The 19,825-nt window shown below is 41.5% G+C and overlaps 1 protein-coding gene across 4 annotated transcripts in view; it reads left to right on the forward strand.

Moving 5' to 3' along the window:
- Positions 1-19,825, forward strand: part of ELAPOR2 (endosome-lysosome associated apoptosis and autophagy regulator family member 2) — a 135,730-nt gene that overhangs the window by 75,896 nt on the left and 40,009 nt on the right. For all 4 annotated transcript variants that reach the window (XM_061582306.1, XM_061582307.1, XM_061582309.1 and 1 more), the window contains exons 3-4: positions 13,046-13,241; positions 14,223-14,370. In XM_061582306.1, the coding sequence (XP_061438290.1) occupies positions 13,046-13,241; positions 14,223-14,370 (344 nt within the window). The remainder of the gene's footprint in view (positions 1-13,045; positions 13,242-14,222; positions 14,371-19,825) is intronic.

Genomic DNA, 19,825 nt, shown 5'->3' on the forward strand with positions numbered 1-19,825 from the left:
GACTTTTTTATACTTGCTTGTCATACCTGAATAAAAAAAGAAGACTGTGCATCACAGTCTTCCCTGCTCTTGTTATCCTTGGAGGCTGTGATGGAGAAAGATCCTGCCACATCCCTGGTCACAGACCTACTTTTATTATGCCCGTTTTACAAGAGGAACAGTCAAAATGGCAGATATCTCTGGACACAAAAGTTATACCGCAAAGCAGCAAGGCATGCTAAATTACATATACTGTGAAATTATTTAATTAATTTCTTATTTCATTATAATAGCGTGGATGTAGGAAAATACTTTCTTTTGAGGTTTTAAGAGTCTAAGAAAGCTGGACTCAAGCCAAGCTGAATGGTTAACAGTACCATGTTAACAACCAAGTATTCCTTTATGAGTTACTCTGCACATATCTTCCACAACAGGGATAGCTAACATGGTGCCCTCCAGATGTTGTTGGACTACAACTCTCATCAGAGCATGGCCAATAGTAGGGGACAATGGGAGTTGTAGTCCATAAACATTGGGAGGGCACCATGTTGGCTACCCTTGGGCTAGGGAATTGCTCACCATATGTATAATGGAAAGCCCACTTTGTAAGTTTACTGCACTAGCACAGAGAAATAATGGAGGAAAAGAGTTCAGTGCTTTGAATGACAAAGGCTCCAATACATTGGAGTGTTTGGAATAAAGGAAACATACTAGGAGTTCACAGGGGAGTTACTGGGATGGTACCAGAAAGCAAGGCTAACTGCATATAAGACAATATAGATGTAACAGGAAGCCAAGATTTCCCACTATATGAACAAGCCACCGTGAAACTCCACTCACCCCCTCCTCTTGCTCACATAACAGAGCAGGAGATTGGAAGCATCTACTTTTAAAGAAATTACAGTTCCTTGTGATAGTTAGACTCAGGGAACTGTGGTCTGTTTAAATAATAGTTAGGAAGAATAAGCAGAATCAAATCCTGGCTTGTTCTCAAATCACAGTCCACAGTTGCCTGAGGTTGCATGTCATGGGAAACTGGTTAGTTTAAAACTGAAAGGGACTCCTCCTCTTGGGTGCAAAATAAAAAAAGAGCAGGAGAGAGAAGGGAGGACGCACACACAAGTCCAAGACTCACCATGGCTTATTCTTGTAGTGAGAAATGATGGTTTCATGTTACTTCTGAACTAAGCTGCAGAGTTCATTTGTGAAGAAAAGTTGTGCTCCTGGGACCAGTGAGTTCTATGCATGCATAGGAGTCTGGTTATTTTATTTTTTGTGTCTAACAGCAGTCCTTTATATTTGATTCACTAACAGGCAAAAAAACTTGAGGTTTAAGAATGTATAGCCCACAGATATTTCTATCAAACTTTAAAAAGCAGGAAAATTGGACAGCTATAGTGAATGCACCAGGGGAGCAGGAGAACTGAACTCCTCTTTGAGATACTGTACTGCCCTACAAATTTGTCAAAATGCAAAGACAATTTGGGTTGATCTTTCACAGTCCAATCCACTTGCTGTGTAGTTTGGAAGAAATTGGTAACATGTGCCTCTGAGCATATGGTGACTGATGGCAATACCTGCAATAAGAACATAAGAACATAAGAAGAGCCTGCTGGATCAGGCCAGTGGCCCATCTAGTCCAGCATCCTGTTCTCACAGTGGCCAACCAGGTGCCTGGGGGAAGCCCGCAAGCAGGACCCGAGTGCAAGAACACTCTCCCCTCCTGAGGCTTCCGGCAAGTGGTTTTCAGAAGCATGCTGCCTCTGACTAGGGTGGCAGAGCACAGCCATCATGGCTAGTAGCCATTGATAGCCCTGTCCTCCATGAATTTGTCTAATCTTCTTTTAAAGCCATCCAAGCTGGTGGCCATTACTGCATCTTGTGGGAGCAAATTCCATAGTTTAACTATGCGCTGAGTAAAGAAGTACTTCCTTTTGTCTGTCCTGAATCTTCCAACATTCAGCTTCTTTGAATGTCCACGAGTTCTAGTATTATGAGAGAGGGAGAAGAACTTTTCTCTATCCACTTTCTCAATGCCATGCATAATTTTATACACTTCTATCATGTCTCCTCTGACCCGCCTTTTCTCTAAACTAAAAAGCCCCAAATGCTGTAACCTTTCCTCGTAAGGGAGTCGCTCCATCCCCTTGATCATTCTGGTTGTCCTCTTCTGAACCTTTTCCAACTCTATAATATCCTTTTTGAGATGCGGCGACCAAAACTGTACACAGTATTCCAAATGCGGCCGCACCATAGATTTCAATCCTTTCTGATTATCTTTCTGTATGTTTGGCGGTGTTCTTCTTACTTTGCTTCATTCCTGTGTTACTATTGTTTCTACAGAGAATTTAATCTAGAAAATTTTATTTCTCTCATTCATCATGGAAACCGGTGTCACATTTATTTTTTTATTAATTTCAAAGCCATTTTATTGGTCAGTGTCATATGATTGTGTTTCAAATTGGAGGTTATGTTCTATTTCTATTTTGGGTGCATTAACAGTTGAATCTGAAATTGCAGCTGCGAGTGTGCCTTTTAGAACACTGACAGTTGGTTCTTACTGAGCATGCCCAACATTATCATTCAGTTCAATGCAAAATTTAATAAACTAATTAAAAATCAGCCAGGCATTTTTTTAACTTTTCAACTGCAGAAGATGAAGGTCAGAGTATGGGGCAAGGTCAGTAACAGGATTACAGGTCCTCTGTGAACATGGCTGATTTTTAATGAATTTCAACAGATTATGAGAACTCAGAGAAAAAAGTCCAAAAGGGATCTGTTTCTCTCTCTCTCTCTCTCTCTCTCTCTCTCTCTCTCTCGTTTGAACTGTCGATTCTTTCTGACTGTTTTGTTTTTCGCCATGAAAATTGAGAGGGTTGTTAAGCAAGCATTTCTGAGTTCAGGACTATAAGTTTTGTAAGGTTTTGTTTTGAAATGAGCGTATGGGAAGGATCAGAATGGCATGGGGGTATTTTCAATTTAACATTGCAGAATGTGAAAAATCCATGCTGGCTATAGTATACAGCTACTCTCGTGGCTGTATAATAAACTGCTTTTGAAACTCAAGATGGACATAGAAGACCATTTACCAAGTGGTAACTTACCACATTGGGCATGCAACCTCTTTGGGAGCTACTCATATGTAATGACCACCTATGTGGTGAGCAGATTTTTTCTACAGCCATGCTTTCGAATTTCTGATTAGATGTGGATTTGTGATAAAATTATCCCTAGCATGTGGGCTAATGCAATAGGTGACCAATTTTGTATGTTGCTATATTCCCCTGTAGTAAGTTGTTACTTAGTAAATTTTAATTATAATTTGTACTTGCCTCAATTTATATTTGGTAGCCTGCCCTGGGACCTTTTCGTGAAGAGCAGGCTGTAAGAATTAATTAATTGTCCTCTGTACTCATTGTCAATGGAGTTTCAAAACAGGCTGTCAAACAGCACAAAACCTTGAGTGAGAAGTATGCATCACTATGCATCCACAATCCTTTGAAGTCAGTATGCATCACTGTGCATCCACACTTGGAGTCACTTCAGGCATATAATAATAATAATAATAATTTAATTTATAAGCCACCTATCTGGCCAATGGCATGACAGGAAGCAGTGGAAACAGAAAGCACAATTGACACACTTCCTGTACATCAGGGTGGCTTACTTGTGTCCCTTCAGATGTTTTTGGACTCCAACTCCCCTCCACCCTAGCTGGCATGGTCAATGGATAATGGGGACTGGAGTCCAACAGCATTGGGAGGGCCAAAGGTTAGCCCACCTTTGCTGTACACCCATGCTTGGTGTTACATCTGAAATAACTCTCAATAAGGGAGCTCTGAGATTGCAGCCAAAGTTGGTTGCCCTTTAGATGTTTCTCCTGGTCTAATGGGTCATTTAAGTGACCCAACCACATAAGTGGGTTGCATGAGTCTTTCCCAAGTTTCCTATAGATCAGGGAGACAAGCAGCTTCCACATGCTGGGAGAGCATTTGAAAGTGCAAGCATTTCACTTGGTAAAATGTGTGTTGAGGAAATGCCCTACAAAGTAGCTTTTACTTTTATCTAGAAAGTGTATTTTATAATTTAGTACAGGCTTCCTCAACCTGGTGCCCTCCAGACATTTTGGACTAAATTCTCATAATCTCTGACCATTGGCCATAATGTTTGGGCTGATGGAAGTTGGAGTCCAAAACTTTTGGAGGGCACCAGGTTGGGGAAGCCTGTTTTAAAATCTGACATGCATACTGTAATTCCAAACACATTCCATGGAAGTGCATTTCATTGATTTCAGCAGGAGTGGGGAAGGGGATTGGGGGATATGAAAAATATCATGAAGCAGCTTTGAAAGTCACTCCAAATTGTTGCCACCTCACCTGCCCCCCTCCCACCTATATTACTCATTTATGGCATATGGATGGCTTGACAGGGAAAATAATAATAAACTCTTCCCTTTCAGGTCACCTGTAGACAATTCTAATCATATGTCGCCAGATATATGGCTCTTTACAAACTCTTTTGAAATGTGGAATCCAGAACTAGCCTATCCCAGTCTGCATCTGTGTTGGAATTGCTTTTTAATATGTTCTTAAACTTTCTTCTTTAAAATGTTTTTAATCTTAGAAGATGTTTTGCTAGCTTTTTTAAAGCAACGCTTTTGAAGATGTTTTGTTTTAATGTGTTTTAAAGTTTGTTTTTATGATGTTTTAATGTTTTTAGTGTTTTTGTTTGCCGCCCTGGGCTCCTGCTGGGAGGAAGGGCAGGATAGAAATAAAATAATATTAATATTATTATTATCATTATCATTATTAATAATAATAATAATAATAATAATAAACTTTACATGATATTTCAAGTGTGGTTACACCACATATTTACATAAAGGCGTATGATACTGGTAGCTTTATTTTTGATCCCTTTCCTAATGTCCCCAACATGCCATTTGTCTCTTTCACAAATGCCACACTCTGGACCAGTGTTTTCATTGATCTATCCATCACAACCTCAGTATAACTTTCCTGGTCAGTCACTGCCAGCTGAGGCTGCATCAGTATATGTGTGAAATTAAGATTTTTTTTGTACCATTTTATTCCCCATCCTACCAGTTTAGAGACTTTTTTTCGTTCTTTATAACCCCTTTTTGTTTTTACCCTTTGAATATTTTGCTATTAGCAAACTTGGTCATCTCATCACTCATCCACCCCAACTCCAAATCATTTCCAGACATGTTGAAAAGGTCTCAGTACAAATCCTTCTATATCTCCATCATGAGAATTGTTCATTTATTCCTAATCTCTTGTTGTGGGCTAGCCGCCCTTATACAATATTGATTAGAGATAGATTTTCCCATCAGAGTTCCATATATGTTTGAAGAAAAAGCCTCAGAGTTTAAAGAGGTCACTTTTTCCATTTTTTGCTTCCTTCAGTTTAACTGTACAGGTTTTTTTAATTCACTTCTGCAAAGGCGGACAAGCTCTGAGAATGTAATATGAGCAAGATAAGGCTTACAGTCCATTTATGACTTTTCCTGCTTCAGTTCCTTATATGGCTTTTCCTGTCAGCTGCTGATGCCTCTAGTCCTAGGATGAGGTATCTCAATGAAAATTTAGAGATGGCCAGACTGATAAGTGTGAGAAATTCCCAGGTACCATGTCATGTACCCTGTCATTCCCTGTCATTTGTTCTTCATTTTTTTTTGTATAAAAGGAGTGTGTTAAGCCTCCCATAAGAACATAAGAAGAGCCTGCTGGATCAGGCCAGTGGCCCATCTAGTCCAGCATCCTGTTCTCACAGTGGCCAACCAGGTGCCTGGGGGAAGCCCGCAAGCAGGACCCAAGTGCAAGAACACTCTCCCCTCCTGAGGCTTCCAGCAACTGGTTTTCAGAAGCATGCTGCCTCTGACTAGGGTGGCACAGCACAGCCATCACAGCTAGTAGCCATTGATAGCCCTGTCCTCCATGAATTTGTCTAATCTTCTTTTAAAGCCGTCCAAGCTGGTGGCCATTACTGCATCTTGTGGGAGCAAATTCCATAGTTTAACTATGCGCTGAGTAAAGAAGTACTTCCTTTTGTCTGTCCTGAATCTTCCAACATTCAGCTTCTTTGAATGTCCACGACTTTCAATTGGCCAGTCTCATGGATTTGGTCCCTCATCTTTCAATTGCTGCATGGGGAAAGTACCAGCAGCAGCTTGCTTTGCCTTGGAACATAATAGATGAGAGTATTCATTCATTCATTCATTCATTCATTCATTCATTCATTCATTATATAATAGTATGCTTTAAAGCTTGAATAATGCTAATAAAAATTAACTGAACAGGCTTTATGTAACAGCCTGACACATTCTATTATATTGCTTTACCTTGAGAATTTAATTCTGTTTACTGGCTAGAGCCAGAAATATTTGTTACCTATGTAACTAAGAATTACGTATGTATGAAATAAACATTTTTAGTTATTCCACTGCAAAGATCCTTTTTTTCTTTTCTTTTTGCTGAGATCCCTTGTCCTAAGAGAATCTTCGGTGGGATTTTCCTCATTTGATCTGCCCCATGGACATCTCCAATGTTCAGAGACAGTGCATGCCTAACTTAGCATAGTGTTTGGCAAATGGAGCTCTGCAAGGCCACAAGGTTCAAAGAGAACTTGTGTGAACTCTTGATCCTGTGCATTCACTAGAATGAGATAGTCCAGACTATTTCATTCTGCTTCTTATTCTTTAACCAGTTACCAATCCATAGGAGGACCTCTTACCTCATGACTCCTAAATTTACTTAGAAGCCTTTATTGAGGAGCTTTGTCATACGTTTTTTGAAAGTCCAAGTATACGTCTACCTTTATTTCAAGGTGATCTCCTTTAGAGCCTAGAATATTTTAGCAGCACCCAGTTAAAATCAAGATTCAGTTGAGGCTGACAATGTTCACAGTTTTAATAAATGGGGTAAAATATACATAAATCATTCAGGCTCTATTAAAGAAGGTCCATATAAATGATTCAGATCTGGCTTGCTGGATCAGAAAAATAAAATTATATGTTATGTTACTGATATGAAAATTTTGAGTTTAATTTTCCCAGTTTAATTCTTTGTGCTATCTTGCTTTATGGTATTCTTTGGAATATTCATGATAGAGTATATGCCAGGTTTAACCAGTGGTGTGTTAAATTCCATTATGATATGCAAAGAAAACATGGAATTTGATATTGGGAAAATAAGCACCCTGAGAATATCCACTTTTATTTAAAATAAGTCAGATTTTAACTGTTATAATTATGATGAAAGGTTTGAATAGGGAATGTGTGTTGAAATCCTGAAAGCCAGAGAAGTGGCTGAATAACATTCCCATAGGTGCCACTATCTACATCCAGAACTTCAATGCAATCCCAGTTAAATCATGAGTTTGCCAACAGTTGCAGGGGAATCTAACACACATTTGAACCAGGCCATAGACTTTGGTGTGTACAAGACAATGTAATAAGATATCTAATGAGATTCCTATAAGTTGAGGTAGGCTCTGGTGTTCTTTACCCCACCGCAATAGCAGAAGCAGTATAAATAACAGCATTTGCATACTTTGTATAATTTGTACAGGTTGCAGAATTCCACTTTTCGTAGTGCAGAATTTGGGTTCTTTTAGTGCAAAATTGTTGATTGCTGACGAACAAGCAAACACATACACACAGGCTACATAATAGCCATAACGTTTATCCCAGGAGTTTTCAAACTGTGTTCTTCTGGGGGTCCTTGAAGCTCTTTGGAAGGTTTCAGGAGTTTCTCTGCAGGAGAATTTTTCTCCATTGGGATCTTTAGCTGGAGGTCCTTAAATAAATTTGAAGACACAGGCTTGAAGCAAAAAGGTAGGCCTATATTCTTTACAAGCATATGTAGGGCCATATGCAGGGCCAGCCCCTCAGAAACATCCAAGAGAGACTGCACTGAGGCACTGTGTGCAAGCTCTTTTACAGAGTACAGTTACAGCATGTGACAATGATTTCACCAATCTTATGAGTTCCTGCCCACCCAACATCACAGTTCCTCCTCTCTACAATCGTTCCAAACCGATCAGAAAGTATTAGCTAACTCCAATGGTGATTCCAAACTTCTGTCCACCTTGTTAATATCTCCATTGTCTTACTGTCTTTTCAAGACTAATGAATTTTGGTTCTAGTTGGAACAGTTACTACTGTGAATATGTTTTCAAGCATACCCAGTACATTCCATATGCCATTGTTGCATTGTTTCTGATCAGTGAGGCTGACCCAGGTATGTCTGGAAATATTTTGGACAAGTTCCTTGAGTTAAGTTTGGGAACTTAACTCAGGGTGTTTTGTGAATGTATGAGCACCCCCAGTTCTATTCCTTTGCCATAGGGATTCTTATGTCCTTATACTTTGTCAGAAATCCCATTTCCTTATTTATAAAATACATAGCTCAAGAGAGGGGATTATATTTAAAACACTTGAGCATTTTGAAGCCTACACAGACTAAAAGAAAAACACTGGTTAACTCTGGCTAACTAGCATTTTTCAGCCTCTGAGATATAGAGGCAGGCAAGCAGGCCACCCCAGATGTCCCCTTTTCTGGATTGTTTTAAAATCATTATTAAAATCTTTCTATTTCTCTTCATTAAAACATTTGATTATAAAACCTTTCTCCTTTAGATGGCATTTAAGAATCAAACATTGGCAATCACAGCTTTTTTCTCACAATTTATACACTCCTTGATTTCGAACAATAAAGTAATTAATTTTCTGCATTGGGTCTTGGCAAGAAACAGAAGGTCTCTGTGACCGCTGCTGTTTTGCAACAGGTTTTTCTTTCTTTCAGATCTGAATTAAATGCTAAAATTCAGGGTTCCCTATACGCATGAATCTCAGGGCCTCAATAGGCCTGAAGTTCAATACTTAACTCCTTATGATTATAAAAGAAATGTGCCTTCTTAATATCTATGATTATATATGTGTAGATACATAAAATTCCCCATTATCTCAAGGAGAAAAATAGTAATGGCAGGCAAAGTTCCATGAAAGGCAGCTTGGCTATCGTTGCCAGGCTTCCCCTACAACACTAAGGCTGCTTTCACACTGCACTTTATTCCATTATTCCAATGATTCCTTATCCGGTAATTTGCGCATTTTATTTGACCTTTCACATGACGTAAAAGCTAGTTCTGGAAATCTAGTGGAATGAAGTAGAAGTTTAGCACTAATTTTTGTGACAAATGATTCCAGAAATAATCTGCAAACATTGGAACCCAGAAAATTGTGGGAGTGTTTTGCTAGCTGCACGTGCTGACATGATAGGCATCCTGGCACGCAATGCGTTCCCGCCCTTTAGGCACACACCAATTTTTCTTTTGCCTGATGAAAATTGTATTAGTATTCTAGCATGGGTTCAGGTGGCAGCTTCTCCTTCTTCCTTTTCCCACACACACCCCTGTGTCCAGACACCCCACAAAAATACTGTCAGATGCTACAGGGAGAGGGGTTGCATGGTGACAGTATGAGATCTTAGAGCTCTTACACAGTCAGGAAGTACAGTGTGTATAATGGGCGAGGGACAGAAACAAGACATTGTTTGTTGCAGCAGCATGAAAGACATATGCATGAAATGCCAGTATATTGGCTGAAAAAGCTACAGTTCTTGAACGCAACAGGTAATTCAGTGTGAATCACAGAAATTGGGACAGAAGCACTACATTTTAATCCATAAAACTGATGCAGTAAGCCCCATGTCTGAAAGCAGTCTAGGTTTCCAGGAAGTGCTCTTGGGCACATCTCAAGAGGGCAATGTTGATGCCCAACAGGCCTGGTTAGCACCCATCATAATCTGAGTGTGTGCCCTAGAAACTTCAGTGTACAGTAGTTGCTTGACAGACAAACCAGCATGGAAAGAGTTTTTTTGATGATAAGAAAAGTTAGCTGCTTGTACCAACTGAAACACCAATCAAGTTACGCAGCTTGTCCTAGATGTCGACAGTGGCTCATTTTGCCATTAGTCATACTCAGCCTCAGATTGAACCTGCAAACAGCTGGCTTGCTCAGAGCTATTTCTACTCATGGACATACGTATTGTAACAGGGAAAGAGCAGCCTCCTGTGGAACATAGAAATAGTTGGCCATGGTATAAAGAGACTGTACAGCAATGAATGTTGCCTGTAGCACTGAAGAGCCATATTTATGACTCAATATCGATCTAGGCTCTCGTTCATGACATGTTAATTAGTATGTGCAAGTAAACATGGTGTTTGTCTGATGGGGCAGGTGATCTGCACACCCCATAGGTCACAGTTCTGTATCACCTGCAGATCAAGGATGAATGCCCACATGGAATGGTGCATGCGCCATTTGAGGTTCAACCTGAAAGTCAGGTTTGGTTAGAATATGCCTATATTCTATACCAGAGTTGGCCAGTTGCAAGCCGGTAAATTGGGATCGGTTTCGGCTTCTCCCTTCTGAGGAAGTGGACAAGGTGCTTTCATCTGTGAAGCCAACCACTTGTCTTACTGATCCTTGCCCTTCGTGGCTCCTTGTGAGCTGCAGTGAGAAATTGGGCGAGGGGATCAAAGCGGTGGTAAACGCATCCTTGAAAGAGGGTGTGATGCCATCAGCCTTCAAGGAGGCAATTGTAAAGCCCATCTTAAAGAAGCCCTCCTTGGATCCCCAAGTGTTAGATAACTTCCGCCGAATCTACCATTTCTGGGCAAGGTCATTGAGCGAGTGGTGGCCAACCAGTTGTCAGCACACTTGGATGAAACGGATTATTTGGATCCATACCAATCGGGTTTCAGGACTGGTCACGGAACTGAAACAGCCTTGGTCGCTCTGGTTGATGATTTGAGAAGGGCATTAGATAGGGGAGAATCCACCTTTCTTGTCCTCCTCGATCTCTCAGCGGCTTTTGATACTGTCGACCACAGTATCCTTCTGCTTCGCCTGGAGGGATTGGGAATTGGAGGCACTGTATTACAGTGGTTCCATTCCTTTCTCTCCGACAGGTACCAACAGGTAGCGTTGGGGGAGGAGGTATCAGACCCTTGGCCTCTCAATTGTGGTGTGCCACAGGGCTCTATCCTCTCTCCCATGCTATTTAACATCTATATGAAGCCGCTGGGAGCAATCATCAGGAGATTTGGGCTGCAGTGTCATCAATATGCGGATGACACTCAGCTCTATCTCTCGTTTAAATCTTCACCAGAGTTGGCTGTGGAGACCTTGTCCAACTGCCTGGAATCCGTGAGTGGATGGATGGGAAGGAACAAGCTGAAGTTGAACCCTGATAAAACCGAGGTACTACTTGTGGGGGACAAGAGAAGGTTGGGTGACATTGACCTGAAGTTCAATGGGGTGAGTTTACCCCTAAAGGACCAGGTCCGTAGCCTTGGGGTTGTGCTTGATTCCAGGCTGTCCATGGAGGCTCAGATTTCGGCAGTGAGCCGGGCAGCCTGGTACCAACTACACCTCATACGAAGGCTGCAACCCTACCTTCCTGTTCATCAGCTCCCACTGGTGGTACACGCCCTGATCACCTCTCGTTTGGACTACTGTAATGCGCTCTACGTGGGGTTACCCTTGAAAACGGTCCGGAAATTACAACTGATACAAAATGCGGCGGCTCGACTACTTACGAATAGTCGCCGCCGAGATCACATCACACCAGTGTTGTTCGACCTACACTGGCTTCCAGTTGTTTTCCGAGCCCAATTCAAGGTGTTGGTCTTGACCTTTAAATCCCTATACAGTTTCAGCCCAGTTTATCTCACGGAGCGCCTTCAACGCCACCAATTATGCCGCCCAACAAGATCGGCCACACAGGGCCTTCTCTCAATCCCGCCAACAAAAACAGCCAGATTGGCGGGTACAAGAGAGAGGGCATTCTCAGTGGCGGCCCCCACTCTTTGGAACTCCCTCCCACAAGATCTCCGGCATGCCTCTTCCCTAAATGTATTTCGGAAAGCCTTAAAGACCTGGCTTTTTCAGCAGGCCTTCGGGGTATCTGGGGAGGGTTAATCGATATAATTGTAATGCCTCCTACCCAGTTTTAATATTGTTGTTGTAGATCTATTGTTTTTATTGTATTACTGTATTTTATTAATTGTATTTTAATAATTTTGTAAGTCGCCTAGTGTGGCCATTGGCCAGATAGGCGACGAAGAAATTAAATGTATTATTATTATTATTATTAATTTATTATTATTATTATAACTGTATTCTCCATTACCAAGAATGGAATACTATTTTGCTCCAAGGGCAGCAGGTTCGTCACAGATTAGATAAGCATAATGAAGAGCATAGAGCCAAGACATTGCACAAGACAGCCTTGAGGGATGCATGTTGTCTTTAGATTCCAAAGACAACCGACACATGTTAGCTGGAGCCTTTCTCCTTGCCTTCTCTTAGGCGTCTATGGCATTCGAATTCTGTGTAATGTGCAACTAGCAAATTCTGGTCCTTTGTGAAAAACATCTTTGTTTTAGCCGCAAAAAGTAGAAGCACCTTTTAGTTAAAAGATCTGAGCACATGGGTGTGGTAAATGGATGGAGTAACTTTGTATCATTGTCACAAGTTGTCCCCATTTTGGTTACTTAATTTTACAGCCTGCCCTGTTCAAAGGGTTGACGGCAACAATTTGGAGCAATTTTTTAATATAAAAAACTAGTTTTGTATGGAGTACGTGGATTGCCATGAACATTCCAGAAGGGTTATATAAATGCTGTTATTTTTGTCATTAGCCTGTGTAGCTTCTTCACCCATTTTTAGCTTCCTTCATCGTAAGGTCAGTGAAAATAAATTGCCAATTGTGTCAATGATACCATGTAAACTACCCAAGTAACGCTAAACAAGGTGTCCATTCTACTTTACAGAAATAAAATTCTTAAGTTCAAGATTCGTTTTAAAATTGGTGCTGTGGTCAACACAACTCACCTGCAACTGATAACAGTTGTGATGTACATATGCAGATCAAATTTGTGATTTTCCACATGTGAGGGTTGCTGAATGCTTTAATGAGGACTTGCAATAAATTAATTACCTGTGCCATTAATCAATTGTGAATGTTTTCCTTTTCAGCTTTTTCATGTTCTTCTGGGGAGTATCTAGAAATGAAGAACCAGATATGCAGTAAATGTGCTGAAGGGACTTACTCCTTGGGAAGTGGGATCAAATTTGATGAATGGGATGACCTACCTGCAGGATTCACAAATGTAGCAACTTACATGGACACAGCCGTTGACTCGGCTGAGAGGAAAGCAGATAACTGCGGCAAGTAAGAACTCTGTGGACTTTTTTTTGTCGTGTACAGCCAGGTGTATATTGAAACACCTATAATGGAGGCAGAACTGTCCCAAAGATTTTTAAATTTTTCCTTCACTATGATACCTACATTGTTAGGAAGCTGACTTGTACTGTGTCAGACCATTGGTATCTCAGTATTGTTTACACTGACTAGCAGCAGGTCTCTAGAGTTTCAGACTGGAAGTCCTTCCCAGCCCTACCTGGAGATACTGGGGATTGAATCTGTGACCTTTTGCATGCAAAATAAATGTGCTACCACTGTGCTGTGGCCCTCCCCCATTCTTCCTAAGCTCAGAGTTGCTTATGTGATCTTCTAGTGGTTTTCTATCTAGGCGATGACCGGGCCAATACATACTTAGCTTAAATAATGTACCAGTAGCAGCTGCTCACAAGTAATTTACTGAGGCTCATCTCATTGACTGAGATAATAAAAATGTACAGGGGGGGGTAGTGTTAAGAAATAGATTGATCTTCCATCAAGACCACCACTTTAACCTCAAAAGTAGCCATGAAAAGTGATTTAATATTCTTCGTGTAGGTTCAATGCAGCCCATTCAATCAATAGGGAGGAAGGATTTTTTTAAAGAAAAGAACCTATTGAATATTGGAAAAATGGAGTCTTGATGGGATGCTAGTTGTGAAATGTCTTTTATTTTTAGAAATGTTTGGGGAAAAATTGAATAATATTCTGTTATTCACTGTATATATCAATGAACACTTCCCTATTGTCATTGTATAGAAATTGTAGCTAACACAAATCAGTTGCGAAATTTAATATTTTCTAGACAAAAAGAAGGCACTGATGAGAAGCTCCTTTGATTTCTCATCCTTATTTTCCCTAGATTTTTATCCTCAGGATCTTATTAAGTAGCATATGGGTTAAAGATACCTGATACGTATTTAAGGTGTCTATATTGTAAAACAAGGCTTCTTTCTCCTCATGTTTGTTCAGATCTTCATGGACTTCTCGTGGGAATTACATCGAATCAAACAGGGACGACTGCACTGTCTCCTTGATCTACACTGTGCACTTGAAGAAGTCTGGTTCTGTCATCTTTGAATACCAGTATATTGACAACAACATCTTCTTTGAGTTTTTTGTAAGTTTTTGTGCACTAAATCTACACTACAGCAGATCTGCAGAAGCAGTCTTCTGAAAAGAACTACACAGCATATTTTTCAGGCAGTTTATTGATATCCTGACTATCTTTCCTTCCACGAGGCTTAAGGAAAGATGAATATGTCTTACACTGAGACAGACCATTGATTTTATCTAGCCCACATACTGTTGGTTCTGATTTGCAGCAGCCTTCAAAGCTCTCTAAGGCCTTGATGCTCCTCAAATATGCTTCGCTAACTCAAGTCCTGCTCACATTCATGAAGGAGATGTTTACAAGGCCTCCAGATATTGAGGAGTCTAACCTACAACCTACTTTAGCCAAGCTGATTTAGATAGCATTAAATGGAGATTTAGGAGCACACCAAAGTCTATGGCCTGGTTCAAATGTTTGTTGGTTCCCCTGAAGCTGCTGGCAAACTCATGATCCAACTGGGATTGCATGGAGGTTCCGGATGTAGGATGTGGCACCTATATGGGTGGTGGTTGCGGCAGTGAGCCATAGGCTGTTACAATTTTTGGAAACTTGAAAAAGGGCCACCATGATTGCGCAGACCACAGTGGCTATGTGTCTAGCACGTAGCTGTGCTACATGCTGATTCATACTACTTATGCCTCTGGGTAATCCTGGCCCTATTCTACATCTCTTCATATAGGTGCATGTGCTAAGGTAAAATGCATAATGGTGACAGTATAGTAACCAGCAACCCTGTAGCTTTTTACAACAGATAGCAGGAAATGGCTATCTCACGTATATGCCAGTATGTATGAGGCTGGGGACTACCCATACAAATAAAAAAGATGTTGGTATGGTAAAGATACAGTATGTACAAGCCAAACTCATCCTTAATTGATAATATTTTGGGCCACTATCTGAGGTTTGGTGGAAGGCACTCTGTGCCACCAAGACCATTTGTGCCTTGAGTGCAGTGGATCCAGAAGTACCCCCAAGCTGTCCACCTGCTCCTTAAGCACATGTGTAACTCCATTGAGAATAGGCTGAACCCCGTCCCCCTGCTTTAGGGTATCACTCACTAACAGTGCCTCAATCTTACCTGAATTAAGTTTCCATTTATTGGCTTTCATTCAGTCCATACTGATGCCTGGCACCAGTCTCACACATCCACTGCCACACCTTCAGATGTAAAGGAGAGATAAAGCTATGTATCACCAGCATATTGCTGACAATGCACTCCAAAACTGGATGACCCCACTCACAGGATTCATGTAGATATTAAATAGCATGGGGAATAAAACTGGCTCCTTTGAGACACCCCCTCATTGGAGGCTCCATGGGGCTGAGCAACACCCTTCAAGCACTGCCTTCTGGGACTGGCCATCTAAGTAGGACTGGAACCATCACAAAGTAGTACCGCTCACCCTCAGCTTGGACAGCCATTCCAGAAGATATCATGGTCAATGGTATCCAAAGCTGCTGAGAGATCAAGGAGAATCAACAGAGACACACTGCCCTGTCTTCATACAGGGCGTGCAAGGCAGTTTCCATGCCAAGATGAGGCCTAAATCCGAAATGAAATGGATATAGAAAATTGGCCTCATAGATCTGGACAGTGACCAGCTGCTCAACAACCTTGCCCAAGAAGGAAATACTATTTAGATTTTCTGAATCCAGGGAGTTTCATAATTATTTAGATTTTTAGAATCCAAGGAGGGTTTCTTAAGGAGTAGTGTTATCAATGACCCTTTTAAGCAGGTGGGGACCACTCCCTCCCCTCTCACAAGGAGGCATTAAACACCTCCTTGACCCATCCAGCCTTCCCTTCCTTGTTCGTTTTTAATTAGCCACGAGGGTCAAGACCACAAGTGGTTGCCCAAACTGATCCAAGCACCTTGTCCACATTCTCAAGCTGTACTCATCCCACACAGCAGGACTAGATAGAGCTTTGGATGCCTCTTGAGATTCATCTGCTATAACTGAGGAGTTTAGGGTTTTTTATGTTAGCATACACACCTTGAATTGGGCTTGGAAACTAATTGGCAACCTTTTAGGATCAGTGTTATATGTGTCTGACCAGCAGTACCCATCAGCACCTTGGCTGCTGTATTCTGCACCAGTTAAAGCTTCCAGACCACCTTCAAGGGCAGCCACTTGCATCTTTCAGGTATTAGTTTTCCCAAGGTGATTCTCTCTCTCTCTCTCTCTCTCTCTCTCTCTCTCTCTCTCTCTCAACATATTAAAACTAGTGGCTGATGCCCCTGTTCGCTTTGCTTGCTAACCCTGCCTACTGTCACCAAAGCTACTCCCCACGGGTTGCCAAAGCTCTCCCACAAGGGTCACCAGAGTTGCCCCTTCCCCCCTCAGGGGTTGTCAGAGCTGCTCCTTTTGTAAGCATGATGCTTACAAAAATATATGTATAGGAGGACATATATGTATATGTATAACATAATATAAGCCATAAAACTGCAATTTATAGAACGCTAAAACCTCTGAAATATTATAATAGCAGTTAACTAACATTAGCAGACAAATGGATTAAATATATAAAAACAAGACTTTAAAACAAACACAGTTAAATGTAGAATAACTAGAATACAGAATTAAAATACCAAGTAAAAACAGTTTGGAACAAAGAAGTCTTCAGGGAAAAGTTAGGAGCCATACAAAACTGCTTAGGGTGAGAGTTTCACAGGCATGGGGCTACCACTGAAAAGGCCCTGTGTCTACAGCCCACCAGTCTGATACTTTTCCATAGCTGGTCTATAGCAAGGCTTTTTAAGACCCTGGCAGTTTGTCTAAAACTGTTTATGACTGTAAATGAAATTATTTGGGACAGACAAAATTAGATACTTCTTCACACAATGCATAACTGCCATAGCACAATTACTAACTCAGATGGGGGTTTTCTCTCAAAAGGAGGAGTAGACAAAATCACGGGTGTTAGGGGATGTGTGACAGAGGGAGCTGGGGAAAGGGAAAGGGCAATCAGGGACAAATTTACTTTGACATGATCCAATTCATCATATCAGACTAAACAATGTGGAGGGAAGATGGCAATAAGGAAATGGCACCTTATATGTATATCTTTACATTGGCCATCTATAGCAGTCTTCTCCAGCCTGGGCCCCTCCAGATGTTTTGTGCTACAATTCCCAATCAGCTTCAACCAACATGAGGCTGAGGAAGGCTGATCTATAGAATTCTAGAGAGATAATTGGGAGTAGAGGTGGGGGGAGGCAGTGATGACTTCATCTGATTGACAATCGTGAGAACAGTAAGAATAAGGAGCCTGATTAAAACTTCCATGTGTTTTCCTTGCTCCTCGATCCTCTAATGCAAGCTGCCCACCTTGTGACCCACTGAACAAAATGGAGCTATATATTGTGGTCTTTCAGGTCTCTGACACCCTCTGTTTTTGCAGTCCCTGACAGGAAGGAAACAGTATGACTTATTAAGCCTCAGGCCGGCTGCTGTATGCCTTTGGTGGGCTTGAAGTTGACATTGGTTCAAAAGGAGGGTTAGCACCTGACTAGAAGCAAATATATGATGTAGCTGGGAGCTTTTTGCAGTTTCCAGAGTGTCTTGTATAAGACCCAGAATTTTGGACTGGTTCCCAGAACTGTTTGAGTAAAGCTTGAGTTTTCTTAAGCAAAACTCAGCAGATGCATCTTCCCAGAAATTACATGGCATGAACTGTGAAATGCATTGAGATACCAGATTGTTCACCTTAGCTCCAGTGCATCATTTCCCATATATCTGCATGTGAGACTAGAGGGTGCATGGATGTGCTGTCTCTGTAATCACCTCCCTCAGGCTCTGTTGTGTGTCCAAGCAATGTGACAGCTTGGCAGTTGTGGGGTTTGGTCTCCTGCCTATTGACCTACTTCTGCAACTCCTTCATTCCGTGTTAGAACATTTATTTATTTTATATTTATTATTTCAATTTATATACCGCCCTTAGCAGAATAGCTCTCAGGGCGGTGAACAAACAAGATAAAATACAATATATCATAATAAAAATCATAAAAACATATACAAACAAACAACAAAAAACACTACAAAAACACAATACGACAAAAATTAAAAATACGGATTAAAAGATTAAAATGGTTAAGAAAATTAAAATGCCTGGGAGCATAAAAAGGTCTTTACCTGGCGCCGAAAAGATAAAAGTGTAGGCGCCAGGCGTACCTCTTCGGGGAGGCTGTTCCACAACTCAGGGGCCACCACAGAAAAGGCCCTAGATCTAGTAACCACCCTCCGGGCTTCCCGATGGGTTGGTACCCGGAGGAGGGCCTTAGATTCTGAACGAAGTGAACGGGTAGGTGAATATGTTAGCAGAATTTGCCAGCAGCAGCCCCAAGAACTATAACAACAAAATGTCTACTCTCATCAGTGTCCAAAAAGCTTTGTCCCTTTACCTCTACAAGTCTCTGCCTCCCAGGTCCCAGGATTTTTGAAATCAAAAGTTGGCAACCCTAATTTGCACATTATACAGGCGCAGGGCCAGTTCGAGGCACTGGGCAAAGTGTCCAATGGTGAGCCTCCACTTGCAGAATGGCAAGCTTTACTTGACTGTAGTGGCAGTACTGGGCAACTGGGTCTAGCCACTACTGTAATTTCCCACAGTGCCCTAGAGTGATGCTGGGGCAGGGGTATTGTGAGAAGTGGAAAGGGTGGCTAAATCCAGCTGTCTGGCACTACTTAGAGTGCTGCTGGTAAAGAAAAAAGATTAAGGGGGGCACAGCAGGCATCAACATTGGGCCGTGCCAAAGTGCTGGGGTTGTGGCAGCTGCCTAAGGATGCCAGATGCTGACACTGGCCCTCTGCACTGGCCCTCTGCAAGCCTGCTGCCTAATGTGCATCACAAAAGCTGTGAGTGATGGGACTTCCTCATTCATGTTGCCTTCTTGCACATCCCTAATGATCCTTTGTGGTGGCTGAATTAAAGTAGAGGACTTCAATAGGTGGCTCAAAATATGTGGATGGAAAGATTCTTCCCCTCCCACCTTTGTCTGAGGGATGAATTACTCCTCTTTCCATCTCCAAAATGACAACTGGCTGTTGCTGCATAGGGCATTTGGCCTTAATTAACATTTGCCGGATGTTTGGAGACCCTGAGATGAAGTGCTGTGGGCACAAAGCTCTGTAATTGTTTGCAAGACATAGCAACATGGGCAAAACAATCATGCCAGCCTGAGGCACCTTTCTCTTGTTGATTCAGTATCTATCACACTTTCCTAATAAGACGGTACATGCTGATAGGAGATGTGTTTTGATTTTTTTTTAGCCATACCGGCTTGTTGGATTGCTAAAAAGGAAGCTACAAGTGATTCTGCTACTATTACATGGCTTTGCTTCCATCCAGATACACATTAGCAACTGCTGCTTGGCTGGGCAGCGACTGATTTTTCTCTCACAGGAAAGCAAAAGCATTGACTTCCTGAGTATTCAGCCCAAGAATTACTTCAAGCCACTG

This window comes from Rhineura floridana, chromosome 8, assembly GCF_030035675.1.
Source record: "Rhineura floridana isolate rRhiFlo1 chromosome 8, rRhiFlo1.hap2, whole genome shotgun sequence".
NCBI lineage: Eukaryota > Metazoa > Chordata > Lepidosauria > Squamata > Rhineuridae > Rhineura > Rhineura floridana.